At 40.0% G+C, this 11,342-nt stretch overlaps 2 protein-coding genes across 2 annotated transcripts; both read left to right on the top strand.

Annotated features, from left to right (window-relative positions):
• Window positions 1-7,425: 7,425 nt before the first annotated feature.
• Window positions 7,426-8,717, top strand: LOC140247878 (uncharacterized). Its single transcript, XM_072328081.1, has one exon. The coding sequence runs from the start codon at window positions 7,560-7,562 to the stop codon at window positions 8,715-8,717; it is 1,158 nt and encodes a 385-aa protein (XP_072184182.1). The 5' UTR covers window positions 7,426-7,559.
• On the top strand, window positions 8,717-10,807 carry LOC140247876 (uncharacterized). The gene has a single exon (XM_072328080.1). The coding sequence runs from the start codon at window positions 8,717-8,719 to the stop codon at window positions 10,433-10,435; it is 1,719 nt and encodes a 572-aa protein (XP_072184181.1). The 3' UTR covers window positions 10,436-10,807.
• Window positions 10,808-11,342: the final 535 nt, after the last annotated feature.

Raw genomic sequence — 11,342 nt, 5'->3', positions numbered from 1 at the left:
GAGGCAGCAAGAGGAAGAGCATGTCTTTTAATGCTCCTACTGTCTTCCAGAAGTTTCAGGAAACATTGCACTTCACATAATCATATCACCAAGTGAATGCTCCTTTTAGCTGTATAAATGCGTGCCTCATCCCAACACCAGCCATCACTGTGGTCACCCCATGGTCAGACCCCAGAGGAAGCACATGGTATTGGCACCAGCATCTGATCTCAAGTGAAACTGGCAGCTCTTGCAAGCAATCAGCCCAACATCAGTATAAATTCTGGGGGTGAGGGGGTGGGGTGGGGGTTCTGCCTAATCAAGGAATCTGCACCTGAATTTTCATCACGAGAAAATCACATCCAATACAGAGCAAATGTAAGTGTGCCCTGAGAGGACCTCTTGAAGCAATTATTTGGCCTAAATCCCTTTGTTTCTTACATATGTTTAATCATTATGTGACAGATAAACTAAGGATAACAGCTGCAGAAGTGGACAAGCCATGATGATTAGCAAAGGTACCTAAGGGTGTGCATTTTAAAAAACATAGCATAACAACGTGACTGTTTAAAAATTACTTACCTACAATGAAACTAACAGAGAATGGCACAGCTCACCTGCTACTTAGGGGAGCTGGTTTGATCCTTAATCTCTTCTCTCCTCCTTTCTTCTCTGAACTGTCTGCCCACTTGAAACATAAAGGCATGCTTTCCCATACCCCAGTGGATCTCACAATTTTCACTTACATATAAAGTCTCTGGTGGGCAGCATGCTGCTTTCTTAAAGGAATATTTCATACCTGCAACATATATAAGCATCTTAAGAGTCACCATCGAATGAAAACCAGCTTTTAAAGGTCTCCTCTACCTGCTGTTGTGAAGATGTAGACTATATATTGCTTACAAATGTATGTGAAAATACAGTAGTTTTCTCTCTCTCTCTCTCTCTCTCTCTCTCTTTTTCTTTTCTTTTCTTTTTTTTTTTTTTTTTTTTTTTTTTTTTAAGGCAAAAACACTGCTAATCTTTTGCTAAACTCTAAATATGTATTAATAAATTAACTGAATAGCAGACCCAACTGTTAAAAAACTACTACCACTAATGGGTTCAGCTTCAGCACTACTATTTATGTTTTTAAATCTGCATATCAATACCATTCAATTGTGACACCTAAAAATGTTGAAGAAAGTGTCCATAATTTTTCCTGTTGAGGTAAGAAACCTGTCAATAGCTGTACTTGAGTCACTATGAGCTGGCACAACTCTTACCTGCTTTATCAGTCATGATGAATTCCCTCACCTCTGATTTTCAAGATTTACAGAAGAGTCAGACCAAAAGTCCAGATCTGAATACTTCCCCACTTGGATAAGACTAATCTGCAAGACCAGCACTGAGTTTAAGTGTTGTGTCTATCTCCTTTCAAAATATGAAGAGGTATCAGAAGAAACTTGAGGGTAATGCAAACACACTCAGTGCTGAATTATCATGGCATTTTCCATCTCTAATCCTGGAAACATAAGAAAAAAATTAATCTGTGAATTGATCTGCACCTCTTTACTGCAACAGCAAGGCACTAACTTTTGACTGTTTTTTTGCTAGGAAATAACTAAACATTAGAGGAAGATCAAGTGTAATCTCTTCTCAGAGACATTAGGCTTCATGTGGTCCATTAAAAGTTATGCACAACCAATGACAAATGAATTGCCAACCAGTGGAGGAGTTATTTAATAAAACATTGCATAAACGTGAGGAACTGAGTAAATAAACAATTGTTTTCTAAGCAAAACGTTCTCAATTTCATTCCAATTTCATTTTTCCAGAAAGAACTTTGCTACCATGAATTCCGAGTTGCTGCCAGGATTATTATTACATGGAAGTCATCATCATCATTTTGTATTGAAATAGATGTATTTTTTTCCAGAGAGCTTGCAACTTGGCTCAGAAACATCCCCTTACTTTTCTGACCAAACTCATGAAGCTTCTGTGACCTGTGAGAATGTCTTGCAATGGGCATGTGACAAAACATCTCTGAGGGGACTTTCTTCAAGCTAAAAAGATAAAGTCATTCTCACTTGGCAAAAATTAATCATTGTTTCAAGGAAGCAAAAGAAAAAGCAAGAAAATACATTGGAAATTCTAAAGCAGCATTCCTTCTCCCTCCCCCCCCCCCCTCCCCCCCCCCCCCCTTCTCCTCAAAAAAACACCAAAAAAGCACAGCCTTCAGCTTATAAGCAGTACTACATTATTTACTCTATTGACTATTTGAAAAGAAAACAAAGGGAAGAAGGTAGGTATAAGCAGCCCTTTCTCCCAGTATAACAAATTGTCCAAAGAACAACACTTTTCAGTAGAATGAATATGAAATAAAGAGGCCCCTACATTAGCAGGTAAGCAGACATTTCAGATGAAATTTGTGGTGGCAGGTAGAGAGAAATACAGAAAAGGAGCATTTGCATTTTCTAAGTCCTGGAAAATAGAAATATTTTATAGCTATGTCACAACAACTGTAATACCACTTTCACACAATAGTTTATAAACTAGGCTATTATTAAGTGATCTGTGAGTAGGCAGCTATATTTTTTTTTACAATGTCAATATAACTCTTTCCTGAGGAAATGTACACTGCAGACCTAAAATATTCTGTGAGTGAATGAACCACAAAGCATCCTTAGATGGCTGAGGACAAGGCATAGTTTTGCTTCCTCTCCCACATTTGGTATTTAATCTCTTTTTGAGCACATTAGCCTCATCTTCTATTCCATGAAGTACGTGGAAGCTGAAATATGCTGACTCCTCTTGTGCTTTAACTATAGTCCAATTAAACTTCTGCTTTCTGTAATATTTCTATGAGCTGGAAATTACAGGGAAAAATGGAATGGCATTCTCCCATACTTCTAATGAGGGCAAATACAGGATTAGAAAGAAAGCCATCTATAGTTGAAAACTTTTTTATTATTTATAAATTAATGTTGGATGCTATGGACATGGAATGAAATAGATACAGGCTCTAACACACACACAGGAAACAGTTTGCATGTACAGTTATCAAACCAAACAACAGGAAGCATTTTAAGAAATGTGCTTGAATTAAATCGATTTAAACTGAACCATATTATTCCTATTGAGAAGATAGATTGGAGATAGGTCTATTATAAATAATCAGTGTTTAAACCAGTTGAAAGTGCAGCAATACACTGCCAATCTCCAGTACATATAAGGTCGTAAATTACAGTTTTTATCTATGTACTGATCAAAATGAGTTTAATTTATTTATTTTCTGGAAAATCAACACAAATGAGTTTAAAAATAAAAGATTAGTTATGTTATTTTGCTGGTATCAAATGGGGGAGAATTAGCTCCGATTGAAAAATTCGCTTATTCATTAAAATGCACTGTAATTCTACACAGTTATAAAGTTTGCTCAGATACTGTGTAGAGCAAGAAAATGCTATGTAGCAACAATACAGATCTTTCTTCCACTTGAGGTACAGTAAACCGCTATTGATTTTAATGGAAGCAGGATCAAGATCTTAGAAATGACATCAAGCTGACTCTGAGTTCTCTTATACTCAATCAAACGTATTTGTCACCTTCGACAGAGATACAGAAATGGCAAGAGTATCTACTCATACACTTTAAACAGTGGGTTTTAACAGCAGAAGATATCAAAGAACCCAACTTTACAAGTGTATGCAAGAGCAGTATTATGTAGATTACTATTCTGGACAAAAGTTTCCACAGTCAGGCCAAATTGCTTGTGAGGTTTTCACCATGCTTTCAGAGAGTAAAGAAAAAAAGGGAGAAATAGTTATTAAAATGTATTTCAGAACTTGTTGCAGTATAGTGACTGGGTCTGAACTAAAATACAGTCACTCGTTACTCCTGAATTAGTGCTTTTTATTAACAGACAAAAGGCACTCCATTAAACTTCTGTTTTGAATCACATTATATGTCACTGAGCAATCAGAACATGTTTTCTCTTTCTTTTGACCTTGCCAATTAACATATAAACTTTCAAAGCATTACACTCAGACCTCTGAAAAGAAATATGATATAGAACACAATTAGTGACACAAAGATGAAGGAGACAAATAAAGGGTGTCTAAATATAAAGAAATTTCCTAAAAAGTCTTCCTGAAAATGAGACACTGTTATTAGAGATTAGACAGTTTAAAGTGAAAAGACATCTGACATTTGCATTGATGCTCTAGTAATGTAGCTCTGACTTACAGTAGGTGTAATTAGAGCACTCACTCTATGAAGGAAAAAAGACCTGTCACTCTGCAGCAAAGCCCCAAGCGAGGCAGAACATCTAACAATGTCTTATCCTTAAATTACACTTCTGATTTGAAAAAACATTTTTTAAAAAAAAACTAGGTTTGAGGTGGATTGTGTGGTGTTAGTAACTGAACCTTTCTCCACTTTTCTGTTAATATTATTACAGCAAGATATTACATATTTTTTTGAAGCCCAGAGGACAGCTCAAGATTCATCTGCTTGAGTAAATGCACTGATAGGATTATTTCGGAACAGCGTGATGTAAGCAGACTCTTTCTAATAGAAAGAAACCCCTCAAGATATTCGTAATTAAACTGATTAATTTGGCTTGTGAAGGTGCACTGTGTCATCTGATTTTGGAGATAGACAAATATTCAAGAGATAGAATATCTCTGTCTCTTCTTTCTTTAGGGATAAATGTACTACTGCATGAGAAGCGCCTCAGACAAAAGCTCCTTTTCAGCCGAGTTGATTGAACAGAGTAGTAAATTATAATTTTCTCTGACTCTGCAAAGGAACAGAATTTTCATGCTTTGGAAATAGCTTTGACTGTTCTAAAATACCTAAAATGCAAACAATTTAATCCCTGTTCAACAAGGAAGACAATCCCTGTAAACTCCATCGCTCATTTAAAACTATCTCTTCTGCTAAGAGGAGTTTAGACAAAGCAGATAATGATCTCACTCTTACACAACCAGGCATAGAGTAGATGATACCCACAATGATACCTTCTTCTTTTCTTGCAACTTTATTGATCTTTCTATCATCTGCCCCCATAAATGATCCGGAATTATTTTGTCATTATGTTGCTTGCTGTGAGACACACTATAGGGGGAAAAAAAGAAGAAAAAAAAAAAAAAAAAAAAAAAAAAAAAAAAAAAAAAAAAGGAAGGAAAGGAAGGAAACGGAGGAAAGGAAGGAAACGGAGGAAGGAAGGAAAGGAAGGAAGGAAGGAAGGAAGGAAGGAAGGAAGGAAGGAAGGAAGGAAGGAAGGAAGGAAGGAAGGAAGGAAGGAAGGAAGGAAGGAAGGAAGGAAGGAAGGAAGGAAGGAAGGAAGGAAGGAAGCTAATGGTGATCTCTAAAATAGTAATTACACTACAAAATTCAAAATAGAGAACGATACTCCACGCCAGAGAGTTTTACAGAGGGTAGTTGCTTGCTTCCAGGTAATGGCATCATCTACCCTTATAGAAAGCCATGAAAGTTTTACCTAGTAGGGATCTCTAAACCTTCTCAACTTAGAAGGATTAATACCTTTCCAGGGAAGTGGAAAACAATATTAAAAATTATTGATATCTCAATTTGTAAGGATCCCTTAAAAATATACAGCCTCAATGGAAGAGAATGACATGAGCTTCACTTGCCAAACTCAAGAAAATCCATTGCTGAAATCTATACCATCAAATGAAATGTAAGGTACATAAGCAAATACAATACAATATAATAGAAAATCAGAGCAATTTGGCCGGTAATCAATTTAGAACTGCCGGGAAACAAAGTAATCTGTCCTATCAAAGAAGAGTCTTTGAACAGTTATTCTACTTCTGTTGACTAGGCATTGCATTAAACTTGGTCTTCATTTGAACTACTTATGAATAATTGATTTTGGAATAATTTCACCAACAAAAATCTCCAAGTTCAATTGGCTATGGTTAGTGGAACATATTTATGTCCATTTATGACAATGCTAATCGACATCAATCCAGACTTTGGAACCCTTAAAAAATTAATTAAACATCACAAACTCAAATACAGTCAATCAACATAATCTAATAGAGTGTCTCCCATAGATTACCTAACAAAAATCAATCAATCATAATCACAAGACCCTCAACTATTTCTATCTTCTTGTGGTTATTAAAATAGATGGGATTTTCCAGTCTAAAAGATTAATTAATCAAATTTCTAGTAGATCAGAGTAAGAAACTAAATCAGGACCACACAATTCTTCAGAAGAGCTCCTACCAGTAGCCTGTCCTTACATGCAATTTTTGTCAACAAAGCTCTATTTGAAATATCATTGTGAATCACAGTTGTATCACTATGTAGCATGATGCAAAAGTGCAGAATATTTGTAAGTTCCTAAATTCTCACAGAATAATTGTGCTTACATTTGCAGCCCTAAATTACAAAAATAGTCAACAGCAACCCTGAAAATTCACGTATTGTCTTCATGGTATTTGTTTTGTTGTTTTTGTTTTTCTTTTGTTTTGTTTGAATGGTCACTAGTACCAGAACATATTCTACACAATGAAGAAACAGACTGGTGTCCCTCAAGTAGCAATGCAAAGCAGTGTCCTCCTGCACCTTACAGGTTCAGTGACAGCCATAACCTTCCTCCTTATACAAGACCTTCCATACAATAATCATAGAGGACCTCTGACACTGAGCATAAATTTTGTATGGAAAAAAAAAAAAAAAAAACAAAAAACAGCTGACTCTTCCAAAAATTTTGTTTTCAATCAAAAAAGTGAATCTCAAAACAGATCTTAATTGAACAGTCCACTTTTTTTCTACGTCTTTCTTTCCACCCAGTCTGTCTTCCTAGCTATTTTTTTTCTGATTTCCTATACAGCTTTATTCAAGAAACTGCAGTTACAAAACATCGGAGAAGCTGTATACAAAATAGCTCTATTTATCACACATTTTTGCTCTGAAATCAGCCTGACACAGTAACAGTGACAAATATTTAGAAAATTACAATGATCCAAATATCCTTACTACCCTTGCATAACACTGAAAATGAAATCCCTCTTGGAACAGTCCAATGAGTTCAAAGAATGAACTAGACCAGCAGGAGACTGGACCAGCAGTTTATAAACCTAAACAAGGTGTTGTATTAGGCATCAGCGAGATCTCGTGCTGTAACGCGATAGGTCTTCCCATGCTCAGTAATGCATATGTATTAGATGAAATAGGAGCCCTATATAAGGGACTCACGAGGTTAATTAAACGCCATTTTACCACCCACCACATTGGTGTAAGCAGTGCGTAACTTGGCCACGGGGCCGTCGGAAGCACATTACAAAGGACGTGATTCCTTAAGGTTACTTGATTAAGGTAACATTTGGTGCCCTCTCTGAGGCACGTCCTGGGGGTAGTGTGCGACGGCTAACTGCGTGGCGGACGCAAGTCCTACGGTTAGATCCCGTAGAAGCGCCTCGGTGGGCGGAAATTGAAGCAGCTGATGTTCTACCTGCGGTTCGGTCGTAAGAAAACGAGGACCGTGGAAGACTGCGGGACTACAGGTCTCGAGTATATACAAAGGGTGCAAGGACGTACGGTGTCGCGCACCAGAAAAAACAATGGATTCCGTCATTAAGGTAGTATCACGAGTTTGTAAAACTCACTGCGTTAGAAATGTTCCTTCTAAGAAGGATATAGCTGCCGTCATCTCCTGTTTGGAGGTGGCGCAGATTTTACCCTCCCCTAGTAATCTGCTCGATTCGGAGCGGTGGGATTCTTTCACCGCTGCCATGCTCCATAGAGCAATGCACGAGTATAAAGCGGAGGAGTTAAAAACCTGGGGTTTGGTCCTGGGTGCTCTTAAAGCCGCTAAGGAGGAGAAACAAGTCCAGGCCATCGCGACTGGGGTTTTTGGTCTGGATACTGGGACGTCCGGGGTCCCGGGGGGTGCGGAGGAATCGCTTTCTGGCGGCGACTCTGCACCCAAAATGGCGCCGGCCACGCCGGCCGTTTTCACAATGGCCATGGCCGCGCCCGAAACAACTCCGGAAGAGAAGGCGGAAGTTGTGTCATCTGGGGAGGCGCCACCATATTATCCCCGCCTATACCCCTCTTTGCAAAGCTTTTACTCGCCTGAGGGGGATGGAATTTGTCCGAGGGAGGGAGAGTCGTGTGGGGAGGCGCGCCGTGGAGGCGTTGAGCCACCCCCAGACCCACCTCCGGAGGAGGGATCTCGTCCCGAGAAGGGTGAGAAAAAAGCGGAGGAAAGAAAATTGCCTATCCCCACCCCGTTTGTCTTATCTCCCGAGGAGGGGGAGGAGAGAGGGGTGGAGAGAAAGGAATTGCCTGCCCCCACCCTGCCGGTCCCGTTTCCCCAGAAGGGGGAGGAGAGAGGGACGGAAAGAAAGGAAATGCCTACCCCTGCCCTGTCGGTCCCGCCTCCCCAGAAGGGGGAGGAAAAAGAGGCGGAACGAAAGGTTCCGCCTACCCCCACCCAATTGGTCGCGTCTCCCCGGAGGAGGGAGGAGCGAGAGGATTCTCGCAAGCCCACCGATTGGTCGGATATCCGTGAATCAATGAGAGGGTTGGGGCTTAAGGAACGGGACTGGGCGGTGTTTCCGATAGTCGTCCAGAAGAAAGGACCAGTTTGGGTGCCTTTGGAAGCGAAAGCAGTGACTCGGTTTATAGAGGCAATTGAGAAAAAGGGCTTGAGGTCCCCGATGACTATGGGTACCTTTGAGGCTCTTATGGCCCCGGGTCCCCTCAGGCATGGTTGATGGGAACCCGCCAGCCGCAACCGCGAAGTGACTCTTCAGGAAAGAAGAAAGGAACAGATAAAGAACCACTGCTTGTACCTACGAGAAGGACATTTGTTGTATCGCTTGTTGTGTGTTTTTATGTATTTGTGTTTGTTACAGGGGGAGAGGGTGCTCATCTCATGTCACAACCAGAAAATATTTGGGTCACATGGTCTAATCGAACTGGGCAGAAAGATTTCTGCCTGAGTTTACAGTCAGCCTCATCACCGTTTAGTACATGCCTTATTGGTGTACCCAGGTGGGACCCAGAGGAGTTTAACGGATATGTGCGAAAGAACAAATGCGAGAAAGATGCAGTGAGCACAGTTTTCTTTATGAAGGCGTTTGAGTCTAACTTCACTCATTGGGCCAGAATGTCTGCATGCCTTATTAGATCTTTGAATACCTCCCTACCATGGGATCCACCAGAGTTGCAGCTGCTTGGATCCCAATCAGTCGGTAATGTAACATGGAATAAGAAAACTCAGAAGTGGGAACGTCCAGTTAGATGTCTATATTTTTCGGGTTTTAAGACACCGGGTCAATTGTCTAATCATAAGGTATGGCAGGGCCTGCTTGGGAATAGGACACCATTACAGAGAAGAATTGGATCCGAAACTTTCACTTTAGTTAACCCCATTCGATATGACACATATAGGTTGTCAGGGGCATATTGTGGTTTTTCTGCTGAAAGGGTGGAGGGATTCTCTCGTCCTTGTTCCGGGGATGGCTCCGAGAATGCATTTGCAGACCATTGCATAAAGGAGGGTGGGAATTGGCTCTCTTACAATCAGAAGCATGTGGTACGTCATCCTAACGGGTCCAACTATAATATCTCATGCTATTGGGGTCCTGACAATCTAGCATGCTCTGGTTGTTGTGCTCGGAAGGAACCTTTGACTGGGGAAGGATTATGGAGCAATGGTACAGCCAAAGCTCTTCCTAAGGGTATATTCTTGATATGTGGGGATAGAGCTTGGCAAGGGATACCAAAGAATCCAGTTGGGGGTCCGTGTTATTTGGGAAAATTGACACTGTTGGCTCCCAATCATTCTGCGGTGATTAATGTTATGAAAAGCATGGTTCGAGTGCAACGCCAGAAACGATCAATAAAAAATCTGGATCGGGATTGTGGGGATGAGGTTCAGTTGTGGGGTCCCACAGCCAGAATCTTTGCGTCAATCTTAGCCCCAGGAGTAGCTGCAGCCCAGGCGCTGAGAGAAATTGAGAGATTGGCTTGTTGGTCTGCGAAAGAAGCTAATGTCACCACAATGGTCTTGTCGGAACTCCTGATGGACATTAATAACATCAGACATGCTGTTCTCCAGAACAGAGCTGCGATAGACTTTCTGCTACTGGCCCAAGGGCACGGATGCAAGGACTTTGAAGGGATGTGCTGCTTCAATCTGAGCGACCACAGTGATTCAATTCATAAGAAGTTGGAGTGGATGCAAGAGCATACCAAGAAAATTGCAATTGATGATGCATTCGGCAGCTGGCTGGATGGACTATTTGGTAATATTGGCCCATGGCTTAAACAGTTTCTTAAAGTATTAATTATAGGGATTTTAGTTTTCTTAGCTTTAATGATTTGCCTACCTTGTGTGTTTCAATGTATCCAGGGTTGTTTACAGCGTATGATAGAAAGAATATTTAATGACAAAATGGAGTGCCAACGGATATATGATAAGCTTTAAGAAGAAGAAGGAACTGTATAAACCCAAGATGCCTTGGATATAATAATTAGAAAACCACTAATATTATTAGACATTGCACTACCTACCTCTGCATGAATTGTAGCTTGTCTACCTCACTTTTTAGATAACTTATATATTTTAGATTTATATGGAGACTAACATTTTTATATATTAGGTTTAGGACTAGCGTTCGCGTTGTAACGGGACATGACTTTATTGAGCATGGGGAGGGGGAAATGTTGTATTAGGCATCAGCGAGATCTCGTGCTGTAACGCGATAGGTCTTCCCATGCTCAGTAATGCATATGTATTAGATGAAATAGGAGCCCTATATAAGGGACTCACGAGGTTAATTAAACGCCATTTTACCACCCACCACATTGGTGTAAGCAGTGCGTAACTTGGCCACGGGGCCGTCGGAAGCACATTACAAAGGACGTGATTCCTTAAGGTTACTTGATTAAGGTAACAACAAGGATCCAGAACTCTGTCACTAATGCAAAAATAAAACTCAAATGCGCTGTGAAGTACATTCTTTTTAAGATGGTCTAGATTCTCCTTGGGCTATGCAATTAATAATATTTAGGTCTAACACTAACATTAACAACAATGGAACACTAATAAGATTTAAGAAAACCATCATGAAAATGAGAATTTTATGTTGCTGGAATTTTTTTTGTAAGGAGTTTCACTTTTTCCATTGGTGATGACTGACATGAAGCAGAATCTAGAACCACAACTTCCAGGAAGGAAATGGCATGAAGCTATGTATTTATAGGATGGCCACAATTTCTATGTATAAAAAGAATGCATACCTCAGCAACTACAATTTTCCCTTTCTACTGCATACCATCTCCACTGTCATAGTGTGGCATAAGGATTAGCATCAATCTGTGGGATCATGTCC

Source organism: Excalfactoria chinensis, chromosome 2 (genome assembly GCF_039878825.1).
Source record: "Excalfactoria chinensis isolate bCotChi1 chromosome 2, bCotChi1.hap2, whole genome shotgun sequence".
Classification (NCBI taxonomy): Eukaryota; Metazoa; Chordata; class Aves; order Galliformes; family Phasianidae; genus Excalfactoria; species Excalfactoria chinensis.
This window is presented reverse-complemented; position numbering and strand designations above follow the sequence as displayed.